The 18,479-nt window shown below is 42.3% G+C and overlaps 1 protein-coding gene across 2 annotated transcripts in view; it reads left to right on the top strand.

The window, feature by feature from the left end:
• Positions 1-18,479, top strand: part of LOC135055927 (protein-glutamine gamma-glutamyltransferase E-like) — an 82,506-nt gene that overhangs the window by 59,610 nt on the left and 4,417 nt on the right. For both annotated transcript variants that reach the window (XM_063960529.1, XM_063960530.1), the window contains exon 4: positions 17,076-17,209. In XM_063960529.1, coding sequence (XP_063816599.1) covers positions 17,076-17,209 — 134 coding nt within the window. The remainder of the gene's footprint in view (positions 1-17,075; positions 17,210-18,479) is intronic.

The raw sequence follows: 18,479 nt of genomic DNA, 5'->3' as shown, positions 1-18,479 counted from the left end.
CATTGTAATAGTACACAATTATATAATAATTTATTTTAACCACATAATATCACTCACCTTGGCAGACTAACAATTTCTCTGCCTTGGACACATTGCCACAATAATCTTCAATTCATGGTCCCACTTCACTCACAGCATCACCTCATTAATTGGGAATTTAGCATAACCACACCTAATATGAACACAGTTCTACACATAATTTATGTATAATGTGTAGGTAGAAGCAATTGTATAGACAACTTAGATATACACAAATAATGCATATACACTGTAAGGTGTTTGAAAAAGCATATATACATATATAAATTTATTTCTATCCCTTACATTTGATCTAAACAAGTTCATTACCCACGTATGGGTCAGATAAAATCATCTGCCTTCTCGCCCATTATCTCACAATATACACATTATTAGTGTTTTTCAAAACTAACATATAATAAATGTAGAATTATTTTACTGTTTTCTGTTATTCCTTCTTCCTTATATTATATTATGGTTGACCTCATATCACTGCTCACCTAAAATGCTCTGTGGGAATTATTTTTTAATTTCAGTTCTATTTAATTATTTCATCATTTATCATCATTCTCATAATTAATAATTATTTTCATTTTTAATTATTTTTTATCCTTCATTATTGGTAATTTTTGGTAATTTTTGATTATATATTTATTTTATTTTTATTTTTATTTTTATTTTCTGGTAGTCTCCCCTTTTAGATATATAATTGTTCCCGGTATTCAAAACTTATTAAACAATTAATCACACTGTGAAAGTAATTACCGGTATGTAAAACTGATTAAATGAATCACTATAAGCTGTGAATGGAAAGTGACTCTCCTTTAAAAACACCAGCTCACAGGCTACCGAATTACCTGTGATCAAGCATTGCGAAACGTACGTCAGGAACACCGTGTGAGTCCCGTGGTGCGCACACGTGATTCACGGGTCCGTCAGTTACAATCAGCACTGTGGTGGCGAAAGCAGAGGAAGCGGCCAGCCGCCGCTGATTTGAGCGGCTCAGGCGGGCGGGTTTTTTGTGCGGCTAACGAGCGGGAGGAAGCGCCCGAGATTGAGGACACTCTCGTATGGGATCCTGGGGCAGTGTCTCCTCTCCCCTCCGAGGCCAGCTTCAGGAGTGGTAACTGTATGATTAACCACACAAATCCTCCTTTATGTTGCCAATTATATATGGTATATGAGACAAATCATGCACACTGTTTCTCACTACATTAGAATTTAGGATTATGTAGTGGACCACTTTTTGAATAAGTAATTGTTACATTGCATCCCCTATAATTACAATAGGATTAACAATTACTATTTTAACTGCTATCAGACTGCTGGCAATATCTTATACCTTCTCACATTGTATCATGTACAAATTGTAGCAGGATTAACATTATCAGCTAACTGCTATTTGGTTGCTGATAGGTGTATCTGCATAAGAGGGAACAGCTGTTTATGATTATCAGTGAGCCCCAACAGGGGTTGTGTTCTAATTACCACATTATGATTTCAGCAATTGTAAATGTCTGCTCAATGTTAAAATTGTGAGTTTTACACCCTTGCTGGAGCACGACCCCCTTTAATCCTAGATTGAGGTTGTGAATTAAGCACCTTACAAGTGTTTGACAATTATTGAGAAAATTGATGTATTTTGTGTGCCCATACCTCTGTGACAAAGAAAAGTAACTATTTAGGAGTGTACTGCTAGAGAGATTAAGTGCAAGTTTAAAGAGTTACATGTGCTCTATTTTGCTGGTACAAATACAACAAAAGTAGTTTTTCATGAGCATATCAATTATAAATTTAGACACAGCTCTTTGAGAAATTGAAAGATATATATGCTTCATACAAGTATCTGACAGTACAATAAGGAACTTTCAGGAGTGTACCGCACTAGAGACCGAAGTGCAGGTTAAACATTCTCTGCACTGCTTGTCAAAAGGGCATCAGGGAGCACCTGCCGCAGGTCACTCTGCTTGATACCTCCTCTTTCTTTCTTCTGGCCAAGTTGGGTGCACTTACCCTCTCTCATTCCTCGTCCTATACCATTTGGCAAGACGGGAGAACAGCAGAAGGGTAGTCATACCTGTATCATGGCCACTGTATATATCTCTATCTAGTGCTTTAAGATTTGGTATCAAAACTGTCTGACAACCTGTGAATAATTGAGGTATCTGTGCCTCACATCTCACAATTGATTATATCAAATCTTCTAACAATCATGTCAATTTGTATTCCTGTGGTATATGTGTTTATATTTTAGCCATAAGCACGACTAGGAAATTATCCTCTATGAGGTGTGCCTCACATTACTGTTAAAGCACAATAATTACAGTACTTATCCGGGAATATGCTGCATTGGAGATTTTGTACAGTTTAAAGAGATATATTGAGAGATTATTGTACATTGCAGATTTACAGGCCCCGCCCCTGTCCTTTGTGAATAATCTACACTGAGCAAATGTGCTGTTTTTGAGCCTCTGTACAAGCATTAGGGTTGCAAACCCCTGCATTTAGTACACATGTGAATAACAACTATATATATTTTTTTTCACAGAGGTGGCAGTATCACCAGGTGGGTGGATAACATGTTTATGTCCACCACTTACAGCTCCACAGATACTTCTTGCTGACTTTTAGGACCTGTACTGTTGTACAGGTGACCCAATCGAAGTAACCAACCAGTGACCCATGATTCAAACCAATTGCCCTGTGAAACTTATGTATGGGCTATATAACTGATTAGATGATGGTCACACTATTCAATTTTTAAACACTTCGATTCCCAACACATTGTGTTAAGGGAACTATTATACAGACGGACCTTAATACATCCTATGGTTTTGGCTGAGGCCATTTATTAAAGAATACACACACTCTCTGAAAATATTTTCGTTCATGATCACATATTTATTAATGAATTCACACAGGTTTTTGTAGAATTCCAGTGTATATATATATATATATACATGTGGGGAATAAAGGCGGCACTCACGCAGATATTTGCTGAAGTAGAAAAGTTGTCAGTTTTATTAGACCGACATGTTTCGGGGACTCGCCCCGTCCTCAGGGCATTAATGGCCTGAGGACGGGGCGAGTCCCCGAAACATGTCGGTCTAATAAAACTGACAACTTTTCTACTTCAGCAAATATCTGCGTGAGTGCCGCCTTTATTCCCCACATGTATCTATGAGGTAACCCCTCAGGGAAGGCACCGCAGTATCTTCACTTTGTGGAAAGAGTGCCGGGACCATTTGTCTATATATATATATATATACATATAATAGTATTTTTAAGGCATACCAATAAAAATTGTTATTTTATGATTGTTCTATGAAAAAATAAATCTTTGTGTTAAAGTACCTCAGATAAGAGTGCTCCCTACCAGGGTCATCTTTTGTCTTCTCTGTAAGCCTCCCCTTGTTTCGATACATGTTTCTATACCCTTGGGAGCACCACTGACCGTCAAAATCCTTGTTACCAACATACCAATTTGGTGTAGGTATACCATTGACCAATTAAGGGAAAGAATATCCCGAGAGTGTCAGTTTTTTCTGGGGTAACTATATACTGTACAGTTTTTTCCTGTGCGGCCGTCCTCAAACTTCTTCTTTTTTTGCAGTGGCACTGCAGTGTCAGACAGGATGGCACTTAAAAAAATTGTCCCCAAACATCACATGATGCAAAGATAAATTAAAGAAAAAAGAGGTGCAAGATGGAATTGTCCTTGGGCCCTCCCACCCACCCTTATGTTGTATAAACAGGACATGCACACTTTAACAAACCCATCATTTCAGCGACAGGGTCTGCCACACAACTGTGACTGAAATGACTGGTTGGTTTGGGCCCCCACCAAAAAAGAAGCAATCAATCTCTCCTTTCACAAACTGGCTCTACAGAGGCAAGATGTCCACCTCCTCCTCATCGTCCGATTCCTCACCCCTTTAACTATGTACATCCCCCTCCTCACAGATTAATAATTCGTCCCCACTGGAATCCACCATCTCAGGTCACTGTGTACTTTCTGGAGGCAATTGCTGGTGAATGTCTCGACGGAGGAATTGATTATAATTCATTTTGATGAACATCATCTTCTCCACATTTTCTGGAAGTAACCTCGTACGCCGATTGCTGACAAGGTGAGCGGCTGCACTAAACACTCTTTCGGAGTACACACTGGAGGGGGGCAACTTAGGTAAAATAAAGCCAGTTTGTGCAAGGGCCTCCAAATTGCCTCTTTTTCATGCCAGTATACGTACGGACTGTCTGACGTGCCTACTTGGATGCGGTCACTCATATAATCCTCCACCATTCTTTCAGTGGTGACAGAATCATATGCAGTGACAGTAGACGACATCGTTGGCAGGTCCTTCAGTTGGCAGGTCCTTCAGTCAGATGTCAGCACTCACTCCAGACTGCCCTGCATCACCGCCAGTGGGTGGGCTCGGAATTCTTAGCCTTCTCCTCGCAGCCCCAGTTGCGGGAGAATGTGAAGGAGGAGCTGTTGATGAGTCACGTTCTGCTTGACTTGACAATTTTCTCACCAGCAGGTCTTTGCACCTCTGCAGACTTGTATCTGCCGGAAAGAGAGATACAACGTAGGCTTTAAACCTAGGATCAAGCACGGTGGCCAAAATGTAGTGCTCTGATTTCAACAGATTGACCACCCGTGAATCCTGGGCTCTATCCACAAGTCCCACATACCTAGCGGAATCGCTCAGTTTTAGCTCCTCCTTCAATCTCTCCAGCTTCTTCTGCAAAAGCCTGATGAGAGGAATGACCTGACTCAGGCCGGCAGTGTCTGAACTGACTTCACGTGTGGCAAGTTCAAAGGGTTGCAGAACCTTGCACAACGTTGAAATCATTCTCCACTGCACTTGAGTCAGGTGCATTCCCCATCCTTTGCCTATATCGTAGGTAGTTGTATAGGCTTGAATTGCCTTTTGCTGCTCCTCCATCCTCTGAAGCATATAGAGGGTTGAATTCCACCTTATTACCACCTCTTGCTTCAGATGATGGCGGGGCAGGTTCAGGAGTGTTTGCTGTGCTCCAGTCTTCGGCACGCGGTAGCTGAATGCCGAAAGTGGCCCGCAATCCTTCGGGCCATTGACAGCATCTCTTGCACGCCCCTGTCGTTTTTTTTAAAATTCTGCACCACCAAATTCAATGTATGTGCAAAACATGGGACATGCTGGAATTTGCCCACAGGTAATGCACGCACAATATTGGTGGGGTTGTCCGATGTCACAAATCCCCAGGAGAGTCCAATTGGGGTAAGCCATTCTGCGATGATGTTCCTCAGTTTCCGTAAGAGGTTGTCAGCTGTGTGCCTCTTATGGAAAGCGGTGATACGAAGCGTAGCCTGCCTAGGAACGAGTTGGCGTTTGCGAGATGCTGCTACTGGTGCCGCCGCTGCTGTTCTTGCTGCGGGAGGCAATACATCTACCCAGTGGGCTGTCACAGTCATATAGTCCTGAGTCTGCCCTGCACCACTTGCCCACATGTCCGTGGTTAAGTGGACATTGGGTACAACTGCATTTTCTAGGACACTGGTGACTCTTTTTCTGACGTCTGTGTACATTCTCGGTATCGCCTGCCTAGAGAAATGGAACCTAGATGGTATTTGGTACCGGGGACACATTACCTCAAGCAATTCTCTAGTTCCCTGTGAATTAACGGTGGATACCGGACACACGTTTAACACCACCGAAGCTGCCAAGACCTGAGTTATCCGCTTTGCAGCAGGATGACTGCTGTGATATTTCATCTTCCTCGCAAAGGACTGTTGGACAGTCAATTGCTTACTGGAAGTAGTACAAGTGGTCTTCCGACTTCCCCTCTGGGATGACGATCGACTCCCAGCAGCAACAACAGCAGCGCCAGCAGCAGTAGGCGTTACACTCAAGGATGCATCGGAGGAATCTCAGGCAGGAGAGGACTCGTCAGACTTGCCAGTGACATGGCCTGCAGGACTATTGGCTTTCCTGTCTAAGGAGGAAATTGACACTGAGGGAGTTGGTGGTGTGGTTTGCAGGAGCTTGGTTACAAGAGGAAGGGATTTAGTGGTCAGTGGACTGCTTCCGCTGTCACCCAAAGTTTTTGAACTTGTCAATGACTTCTGATGAATGCTACAGGTGACGTATAAGGGAGGATGTTCCTAGGTGGTTAACGTCCTTACCCCTACTTATTACAGCTTGACAAAGGCAACACACGGATTGACACCTGTTGTCCACATTTCTGTTAAAATAATTCCACACTGAAGAAGTGATTTTTTTTTTGTAATTTGACCACGCATGTCAATGGCCATATTCGTCCCACGAACACATGTGTCTTCCTGGTGCCTGACAAACAAACCACCTCATCAGAATCCTCCTTGTCAATTTCCTCCTCAGCGCCAGCAACACCCATATCCTCATCCTGGTGTACTTCAACAGTGACATCTTCAATTTGACTATCAGGAACTGGACTGCGGGTGCTCCTTCCAGCACTTGCAGGGGGCGTGCAAATGGTGGAAGGTGCCACCTCTTCCCGTCCAGTGTTGGGAAGGTCAGGCATCGCAACCGACACAATTGGACTCTCCTTGGGGATTTGTGATTAAGAAGAACGCACAGTTCTTTGCTGTGCTTTTGCCAGCTTAAGTCTTTTCATTTTTCTAGTGGGAGGATGAGTGCTTCCATCCTCATGTGAAGCTGACCCACTAGTCATGAGTAACATAGGAGAGGGCCTCAGCCGTTCCTTGCCACTCCGTGTCGTAAATGGCATATTGGCAAGTTTACGCTTCTCCTCAGACGATTTTAATTTTGATTTTTGGGTCATTTTACTGTACTTTTGTTTTTTGGATTTTACATGCTCTCTACTATGACATTGGGCACCGGCCTTGGCAGACGACATTGATGGCATTTCATCGTCTCGGCCATGACTAGTGGCAGCAGCTTCAGCACGAGGTGGAAGTGGATCTTGATCTTTCCCTATTTTACCCTCCACATTTTTTTTCTCAATCTTTTAATGTGTGGAATTATATGCCAGTAATATATCAATAGCAATGGCCTACTGTACCTTACTGCTATATATATATATATATATATATATATATATATATACTGGTGGTCAGCAAAATTCTGCACTGTCCTCCTACTATATACTGCGCACAACTAGAATGCAGCACAGATATGGATAGTATACTTGACGACACAGAGGTAGAGCAATGGACTACTGTACCGTACTGCTATATATATATACTGGTGGTCAGCAAAATTATTCACTGTCCTCCTACTATATACTGCGCACAACTACAATGCAGCACAGATATGGATAGTATACTTGACGACACAGAGGTAGAGCAATGGACTACTGTACCGTACTGCTATATATATATATATATACTGGTGGTCAGCAAAATTCTGCACTGTCCTCCTACTATATACTGCGCACAACTACAATGCCGCACAGATATGGATAGTATACTTGATGACACAGAGGTAGAGCAATGGACTACTGTACCGTACTGCTATATATATATACTGGTGGTCAGCAAAATTCTGCACTGTCCTCCTACTATATACTGCGCACAACTACAATGCAGCACAGATATGGATAGTATACTTGAGGACACAGAGGTAGAGCAATGGACTACTGTACCGTACTGCTATATATATATACTGGTGGTCAGCAAAATTATGCACTGTCCTCCTACTATATACTGTGCCCAACTACAATGCAGCACAGATATGGATAGTATACTTGACGACACAGAGGTAGAACAATGGACTACTGTACCGTACTGCTATATATATATACTGGTGGTCAGCAAAATTCTGCACTGTCCTCCTACTATATACTGCGCACAACTACAATGCAGCACAGATATGGATAGTATACTTGACGACACAGAGGTAGAGCAATGGACTACTGTACCGTACTGGTATATATATATATATATATATATATATATATATATCTGGTGGTCAGCAAAATTCTGCACTGTCCTCCTACTATATACTGTGCACAACTACAATGCAGCACAGATATGGATAGTATACTTGATGACACAGAGGTAGAGCAATGGACTACTGTACTGTACTGCTATACATATATACTGGTGGTCAGCAAAATTCTGCACTGTCCTCCTACTTTGCAGCACAGATATGGAGCGTTTTCAGGCAGAGAACGTAGATATTTGCAGCACACTGAGCACAGATATTTGCAGCACACTGAGCACAGATATTTGCAGCACACTGAACAGTGAACACAGAAACTGAGAGAACGCAGCCACGTCCTCTCGCTATCATCTCCAAAGCACGAGTGAAAATGGCGGCGACGCGCGGCTCCTTATATAGAATACGAATCTCGCGAGAATACAACAGCGGGATGATGACGTTCGGGTGTGCTCAGGTTAACCGAGCAAGGCGGGAATATCCGAGGCTGCCTCGGAACCGTGTAAAATAGGTGAAGTTTGGGGGGGTTCGGATCTCGAGGAACCGAACCCGCTCATCTCTAATCATTAGTGACGTCACTTACTGTATGTTGTGCCATATAGAAGTGTAAGGGAAGTCCAGATCAGATCTCTCCCACATCATAACACTATAACGTTTCTAAATAAAAATCTTAAATTATTAAAAATCACCTCCAATCCAGCCAGATAATACTTGGATTCTTCCAAACCATGCCCATGTGCCGTGTGGCCAAAACTCCTCTCTGAGAGGCTATGTCATGGTTGACTGTCGGTAACTGATAATGGGGTCTATTCATGAAGCAGTGAAAAGAGTGGAGAAGTGAACCTGTGGAGAGGCTCCCAATGGCATCCAATCAGCTGCTCCGTACAATTGTATAGTATCATGCAAATGATAAATGTTACTACAATGCTGATTTGTTGCCATGGGCAACTTCTCCATTGGCTCACTTCTCCACACTTTTTACTGCTTCATGAATAGACCCCAATGTCTGATATGACTGATATGTCTAATGATACATCGGTGCATCTGGCTGTATGTACGCCTACGGGCAGTCTGCCAACTGCTCGTACACTTGCTGCAGGGGCTGATGTCACAGCTGGGCTGGCAAATTCAAATCCTGATTGACATATCAAGCAGCCGATCAGTAAGTCATGAATCGGCTGCGCAGTTGGCGCAATGGTGGGTCCAACGACATCTCTGTCTGGTGTGTACCCAGCTTTAGTGTAAGGGGCGGATCTAGCAGCCCCACCTCTTAGTTTACTAGGATTCAATAACATTATTTTGCAATAGAGTGAATTGACACTGTGTTCTGGGCAACCCACAAAGTTTCTGTCTCTGCTGGTGGTTGCATATTAAGAGAATACATTACTGAAATCAGGCATATTCAGTCCATACTTGCCTACTTTTGCAAAAGCATTTCAGGGAGACTGTGAAAGTCACACCTATCAGCTCAGACTTATACTGCTACATCTGAGAGGCGTGTCATATGTGCGGCGGGCACTTTTCGTGTTTTGTGTTTTGGTTTTGGTTTTAATTCCACTTTCGTGTTTTTGTTTTGGCTTGGTTTTGCCAAAACCACCCTTGCGTGTTTTGGTTTTGGATCTGGATGATGTTTGAAAAAAAACATAAAAACAGCTAAAATCACAGAATCTGGGGGTAATTTTGCTCCTACGGTATTATTAACCTCAATAACAATCATTTCCACTCATTATCAGTCTATTCTGAACACTGAACACCTCACAATATTGTTTTTAGGCCAAAAGGTTGCACCGAGGTTGCTGGATGACTAAGCTAAGCGACACAAGTGGACAACACAAACACCTGGCCCATCTAGGAGTGGCACTGCAGTGTCAGACAGGACGCCAGATATTAAAAGAAGGCCCCAAACAGCACATGATGCAAAGAAGAAAAAGAATTGCAATGAGGTAGTTGTATGACTAAGCCAAGCGACACAAACAATTGGCCCATCTAGGCGTGGCACTGCAATGGCAGACAGGAGGGCAGATATAAAAAAAAGGCCCCAAACAGCACATCATGCAAAGAAGAAAAAGAATTGCAATGAGGTAGTTGTATGACTAAGCCAAGCGACACAAACAATTGGCCCATCTAGGCGTGGCACTGCAGTGGCAGACAGGAGGGCAGATATTAAAAAAAAAAAGGCCCCAAGCAGCACATCATGCAAAGTACAAAAAGATTTGCAATGAGGTAGTTGTATGACTAAGCCAAGCGACACACACAATTGGCCCATCTAGGCGTGGCACTGCAGTGGAAGACAGGAGGGCAGATATCAAAAAAAGGCACCTAACAGCACATGATGCAAAGAAGAAAAAAAGGTGCACCAAGGTTGCTGTATGACTAAGCTAAGCGACACAACCACCTGGCCCATCTAGTAGTGTCACGCAGTGGCTGAATGTCGAGAGTGGGCCGCAATTGTTCGGTCCACTGACAGCATCTCCAGCACGCTCCAGTCACTTTAAAAAAAATCTGCAATTGGTGGATTTATACGGCAGTACCCCAGGACTAATACAGCAGTACCCGTGGACTCATACGGCAGTGTCACACAGGATGGCACTTTTCAAAAACTAGGCCCCAAACAGCACCTCATGCAAAGATGTCGAAGAGGTGCAATGAGGTAGCTGTATGACTAAGCCAAGCGACACAAACAATTCCAACTGGAATTATACGTCCAAATCACTGGAATTAAATGGCAAGATCACTGTAATTAATAATTATAAATCACTGACATTAATTGGCAAAATCACTGTAATTATACGTCCAAATCACTGGAATTAATTGGCAAGATTACTGTAATTAATAATTATAAATCACTGAAATTAATTGGCAAAATCACTGGAATTATACGTCCAAATCACTGGCATTAAATGGCAAAATCTCGCTATTGCCTGCCTAGTGAAGTGGAATCTAGATGGGATTTGGTACCGGGGACACAATACCTCCATCAATTGTCTAAATACCACTGCACTAATGGCGGATACCGGGTGCACCTCTAACACCAACATAAGTGTCAAGGCCTCAGTTATGAGGGCTTCCATCGTCATGTGAAGCTGAACCACTAGTCATGAACATAGGCCAGGGTCTCAGCCGTTCCTTGCCACTCCGTGTCGTAAATGGCATATTGGCAAGTTTACGTTTCTCCTCAGACCATTTCAGTTTCTTTTTTTGGGTCTTTTTACTGAACATTGGCTTTTTGGATTTTACATGCTCTCTACTATCACATTGGGCATCGGCCTTGGCAGAAAACGTTGATGGCATTTCATCATCTATGTCATGGCTAGTGGCAGCAGCTTCAGCACTAGGAGGAAGTGGTTCTTCTTGATCTTTCCCTATTTTATCCTCAAAATTTTTGTTCTCCATTATTTTTTGGGAGTTATATGAGACAATATGCGGCACAGGAATGACTGGAATGACTGATGGACAGGACACTACCACTGGTCTGATGCAGCACAACAGGTTGTTGTTGTTATAATTATTATACGTCAGCAGTGGACATATAGCAGCAGCGTATATCGTCACTGGAATTACTGATGACACAGGACACTACCACTGGTCTGATGCAGCACATCAGGTTGTTGTTGTTATAATTATTATACTGCAGCAGTGGACATATAGCAGCAGCGTATATCGTCACTGGAATTACTGATGACACAGGACACTACACTGGTCTAATGCAGCATAACAGGTTGTTGTTGTTGTTATAAATATTATACTGCAGCAGTGGACATATAGCAGCAGCGTATATCGTCACTGGAATTACTGATGACACAGGACACTACACTGGTCTAATGCAGCATAACAGGTTGTTGTTGTTGTTGTTATAAATATTATACTGCAGCAGTGGACATATAGCAGCAGCGTATATCGTCACTGGAATTACTGATGACACAGGACACTACCACTGGTCTGATGCAGCACAACAGGTTGTTGTTATAATTATTATTATACTGCAGCAGTGGACATATAACAGCAGCGTATATCGTCACTGGAATTACTGATGACACAGGACACTACCACTGGTCTGCACAACACAGCACCACTTTATACAGCTACACTGGATATATGGCAGCAGAGAACACCAACACTGTGACTGGCTGGACTGATGCAGCACAATACACTGACTACACTGGACTGGTCTGCACAACACAGCACCACTTATACAGCTACACTGGATACATGGCAGCAGAGAACACCAACACTGTGACTGCCTGGACTGATGCAGCACAATACACTGAGTGACTACACTGGACTGGACAACACTTGCCACCCCACTTTCCCGCCCCAACACACAGACACTGAACTCTGAGGACACGTCCTCTCTATACACTCTCCGAGACTGAAACATAGAAACATAGAATTTGTCGGCAGATAAGAACCACTTGGCCCATCTAGTCTGCCCCTTTTTTTTTTTTATATATTATTTTTTTTTTTTTATCACTAACCTTATTTGTTCCTTATTTCTTTGTAAGGATATCCTTATGTCTATCCCATGCATGTTTAAATTGCTCTACTGTCTTAGCCTCTACCACCTCTGATGGGAGGCTATTCCACTTGTCCACTACCCTTTCTGTGAAATAATTTTTCCGCAAATTTCCCCTGAACCTCCCCCCCTCCAGTCTCAGTGCATGTCCTCGTGTCCTATTGACTGGCTGGAGTGAAAATGGCCGCGACACGCGGCTCCTTATATGGAATCCAAATCCTGCGAGAATCCGACAGCGGGATGATGACGTTTTTTCGCGTTTGGGTTTCCGAGTCAGGCAGGAAAACCCGAGCCGGACTCGGATCCGGGCTCGGAAAGGCAAAGTTCGGTAGGGTTCGGTTCTCTGAGAACTGCCGAACCCGCTCATCTCTAATAAACATGACTTACATCCAAATGTAAATGAGCCCCAAAGTCGTAAGATCTACTTGTTGAAGAAAAGAGGATTTTTCAGGATTTGTTTGTGTATTGTGTTATACAAGAGGTTCCATATACTTTAAGTGCCCATGAGAAACCTTATTTAAAATGTATGTAGCCATAGGGATCATTGAGGCAGATGTATTAACCTGGAGAAGGCATAAGGAAGTGATAAACTAGTGATATGTGCAAGGTGATAAACGCACCAGCCAATCAGCTCCAATATGCAAATTGACAGTTAAGAGCTGACTGGGTGGTGCGTTTATCACCTTGTACTTTTCACTGGTTTATCACTTCCTTATACCTTCTCCAGGTTAATACATTTACCCCATTGTGTCTTATAACCAATGCAGGGAAATGGCGCTGATGATCCCATTTGAATGGGGTATGGGTTGTTGGGTCGACCCAACTTAGGTCGTCATTAGGTCGACCACTGAAGGTCGACATGGGCAGTAAGTCGACATGGAAATTAGGTCGACATGTACTAGGTCGACAGGTCAAAAGGTCGGCATGTGTTTTTGTACTGTTTTTGTTGTTGTTTTCTTCGTAAAGTGACGAGGAACCCCAATTAGTGCACCGTGTCCCCTCGCATGGCTCGCTTCACTTGCCATGCTTCGGGCAAGGTGCCTCGCTTTCCAATCGTAGTCCACGTGGATCGTTAAGTATGGAAAAATCCCACAAATTTAGAAAATGTGAAAAACTCATGTCGAGTCGACCTTTTGACCCGTCGGCATAGTACATGTCGACCTAATGACCATGTCGACCTAATGACCATGTTGACATAATGAATGTCGACCTTTAGTGGTCGACCTAATGACTGTCGACCTAACAACCATATCCCTTTGAATGTATGTATCTCTGATTTCTTTTTTATCCCCAAGAATGTAACAGCTGCATAATGGGGATAAGGTGCAATCAGGGAGATTGCTGGTCTATCCACGGAGTCAGGGAGATTGCTACTATTTCAGGGAGTCTCCTGCAGAATGCAGAGGGTAGGCAACTGTGATTCAGTCACAAATCACTTACATTTGAGCATGAGTGTAAACTTGTGAAGCAACAGTATTGTTACTGCAACACATCACCTTGCTGATCGCAGTACTGTTGCAGCAGATAGTAGGCTGGCATGATATAAGACAAAGGGGGTGATGTATCCAGCCTTCTAAAGAGTGGAGAAGTGGACCAGTGGAGAAGCTGCCCATAGCAACCAACCAGCATGTACCTATCATTTAATAAAATGTACTTGATAAATACAAGCTAGAAGCTAATTGGTTTTTGTGAGCAACTTCTCTACTTGTCCCTTTCTCCACTTTTTTGGAGGCTTGATAAAATTTCCACCAATTCCCACACAGTCATCTGCTTAGTAACTACATGGCGTGCAGGACAGCTTCATTTAGTATTAGCACATAAAACTGAATTAACACCTAGGAAAATATTTTCTTCAGGTGTCCCGTCTCCTCAGCCCTGACGAAGCTGTCAGAGTAACGGCGGAACACGTGTGTAGGCAGCGTGTGTCCGCGTTTTTGTTCTATGCCCTTGCTCATATACTAATTTAAATGTATAACCAGTTCTGATCTAGTTGATGAGTTAAAACCTGATAGCACCTATAGTATTGTACAGCAGATAGACGGAATAGTTAATGACAGAGATCTGTATTCCTTCCAATGCCTAAGGATAATGCAATCAGTGCAAGATTAATTAATAGACGTTCTGATACAATTCAATGAAAAGACTCCAACTGCCTGAACACAGTAGATATGTGCTGTAGATTTATCATTATATAACAGGCAGATGGAACACTAAATGATAGAGATCTGTATTCCTTCCAATGCTTATGGATAATGTAATTAGTGCCAAAGTAATTAGTAGATGTGCTGATATAATTCAATGAAAGGACACCTACTGCCTTAATTTAAGCAGATTCATGTTATATACCTATGCTAGCGAACAAGCAATGACAAACAGTGTTGTGGATTAAACAAACATATGGGAATGTTACAATGTTTCACATTTAATCATTGAGGCCACCTGTTAGTCATGAGGAGACGTTTATGATACAAATTCAACAATTGCTAACAGACTAAATGTATCAGTGTCAATTTGAACCTGTGCTATTTGAGAATAACTAGCCCAGACAATTTAGTACGTTTATATCTTTAGAGGCAATAATAAAGCCAGCAAAGTACAAATTATAATTTATAACCGTTTGGTTATCCATAATTAAAAGGGGACATTGCTATCTTCTCCTAAATTGAGATATATTGAATTTATTGTCATAATAAGGTGCTCTCCCCAAGTGGGACATCAGCATTTGGTATAGCTAAATGAATATAATAAATAGCCATATACTTATAACATTGACACTGAGGAATGAGGAAGGTATTCATTCTCATTACCTGAAATAGTATGATCTTTGTTACAGTCGCCCCATGTGATTACAGAGAGTCTCACTGAAGCCACAAGTATATTAAATACAATCTTTGAGACATACTAATACATTGCATTCTACTAGCACTATCTACAACCATAATCAGCTCATAAGCACTAATTGGTGTAGTTAATGTGCCAATTCTTAGGCAGAAGAATTTAATTTGCCCTCTTTATAAACGCCCCCTGAAAGGCTTAAGAAGGATGTATTATAATACTGAACTACTGATACATATATAGTAAATCATACTCTTTCCTAATAAGGCTCTTCTGCGTACAGAATAACAAATAGACAGCGTTGATATCTATATAATATATTATACTTGCTGTCTGAAGGATACTGTCAGCTGTCAACATAAAAATACGAGTGAAATAGTTCTGACACTATATATATATATTAATAAATGGTCATGTAAAGACATGGTGACCAACTGCTGACAACGATTATCAGACTGGTGTAAGATTAAGAGCAATATCATATAATAGGACATAAGAATCAATACGCGGACACATCTTTTAATCTTTAATCACATTTATTATTCCAATTGCACTTGTGGTATATGTTGTATGTGTCTTGATTTTAACCTCTATGTTTCGTCTATACTCGTAGTTTGTGTGTTTGTTATTGTCACACTATTTTAATTCGACAACAATAAAAGTTAAATTTTAGGAATTCTTGAGAACGTGGTGATAATCAGGTCACTCTTATTCTTGTGCATCAACAATACAGCCTTTTCTTCCTTTTTCCTTGTCTACTTACCTTAGCTGTAGTTGGTAGCACCCCCAACATTAATGGTACATACCTACAATTAATAGGGGCTATTCTTGGAGCTTTTTGTTCCAATCATGTATCAATAAATAGTGTGTGTGCAGATACAACCCCATTTTCTTGGTGTCCCGTCTCCCTCTGGGGCTTCTGTAGGCAGCACTTCTATCCTGGGCCTCCACTGTTTACCTTAAAGCCTCACCAAAAACTCTGGGGAGAAGGTGTTGTAAGAGACTGCAGTTTGTGATTTGTCCTCCTGCTCACACAGGTACATCTGCTGCAATTGCATGCTGGTTAACAAAACTAATTTGCTGGTTCAGCTATGTGGAGGGCTACACATTGAAAATATTTCCAAGGTGATAATATAGTTTCAATAATTAAAACCTCATGCAGCATCTATAATATCACTGAAATGAACTTGTATATACAGTACACTATGTAGACAAAAGTGATTGGACCCATTCCCACGCGCACGCAAGCGAAATGGTGTGTTCCTGCAGCAGACACGTGTTTGTGAAGGTATAAAATGGATAGAGGAGCACTGATTAGATCATTTGCTAAAGAAATGTCTTGCTGGAAGGCGTTTGAAAAGAGGATCATCATAGGCTGCGCCAGGGATGGACGGGGTGTGCTTTTTGAGTGAGACTGCGCAACGCAGGTGAGCATATAACAAGGGGTGTGGCCATTGCTCATGGGGGCATGCCATGAGTCAAGAGGGCCTGGCCTCATGGCACACCCCCTCTTTACCGGAGACAGGCAACGTCAGGTGGTAGGGTGGTCAAAGAGAGAGCCAGAAAGCTGTGCGGCGCATGGCCATCGCAGCTCTCTGTGTGGCCGGATCAGCCCAACAGGCCGTCATCCCTTCTGTCCAAATGGCCAGTCCGGCCTTGGGCTACATGATGTCATGTTTCCTGTTTACGTTGGTAGCGAGAGGGGCTTTAAAGCTAAATAGATTTGTGTGATATACAGCACATATTATAACACTGGAATCATTTTATCCCATGATTATTTCCAGCTCAAGGGAGAGGCCTACTTGAACAAACCAGTTGATGTTGAAATCGTATTCGCCAACCCCTTTAGTAAAGACGTTTCTGATATTGTGGTGACTGCAGAAGGCAGCGGTCTGATCAAAGATCCAGTAACAATAAGGTAAGCATTTAAGCCTCTGTTTACCACACTATCGGCATAATATGTTAAAATTACACTTTTACTGCCACTAAAACACAGGTCGGCAATGGCCTGGTGCTTTGGCTAGCTAGACATGCTGGAACTTGTAGTGCAGCTATGATCAGACCTCCAGGTCTTCAACAGCTGGAGAACTACAGGTTGCCTACCTTTGCTATACGTTTAAATTGATAGTTCTTCTCTAGATTAGATCTTTACTGGGTTGCGACAAATAAACGTTATATATTGCTGGCCCTGAGACACCATGCCATAAGAACATATACTTGGAATGCATGTTTCTTATGTTTGTTTTTAAACAATGCACTTTGAGCCCTTCTCTAAGGAACATAAAACAAACTATTTTCTTATTGATGTAATACTGGCATGTCCTTGCAATATACTAGTGCTTTGTCTTTTGTTCTTAAAGTAATGTTTTTCTTTTTGTTTCGTTTTATCTGTAGTCAGGGGCATGAGCAGAACTTTGTGAGCCCCATAGTAACGTTTTGAAGGGCCCCTTCCCCCTTTTATAGAGTCACCTCTATCCACAGTAGTTGATCATCATTGTATGCCCCTTAGTAATGCCCTAGAAAATGTTATTAACTAGTCCCTAGTTCACTTTATGAAGTATAGTGGTGGTCTAGGTTCCCATTGTACCACACATTGCCCCTAGCTCATATTACCTGTATGTCATATTGTAGTGCCCCATGTTAGCAATATGCCACATTGTACTACTGCCTGTACACATGCCACATAGCACCCCCAGTTCTCATTATGCCAGCTTATGCTCAGATACATATTTCTGCACTATGCGTATGTCCATCCTATTTGAGTAGTACAGAACTTGGCTACATCTTTATTTCAGTAAAATTAGGAGTTTCAGCATGGCAACTAGACACTAACAATACGAGCACACGGAACCGCCCTACCATGTGGGAGTGTCGTAGGCAGATATCAAGAGCCCTGTGCAATTGATGCATACAGGGAAGGGAAGCTTGTTTCTGATGGATCTTTTGGACCTAGCTCTGGGCTGGTGCATGTGCAATACAATGATGGCGGTTGCGGCAGCTGGCGCAAAATGAATAAGCGGCACTGCTTTTTGCTTGCAGACACAAGAACCCCTGCATTAGCCCTATAGATTGTCATGTTAGTTTAAGGGTGGTCATCCGAGTTGTTCACTCGCTAGCAGTTTTTAGCAGCCGTGCAAACGCTATGCCGCCTCCCACTGGGAGTGTATTTTAGCTTAGCAGAAGTGCGA

This window comes from Pseudophryne corroboree, chromosome 3 (genome assembly GCF_028390025.1).
Source record: "Pseudophryne corroboree isolate aPseCor3 chromosome 3, aPseCor3.hap2, whole genome shotgun sequence".
Classification (NCBI taxonomy): domain Eukaryota; kingdom Metazoa; phylum Chordata; class Amphibia; order Anura; family Myobatrachidae; genus Pseudophryne; species Pseudophryne corroboree.
The sequence above is the reverse complement of the archived record's forward strand: the minus strand, read 5'-3'. Positions and strand labels throughout refer to the sequence as shown.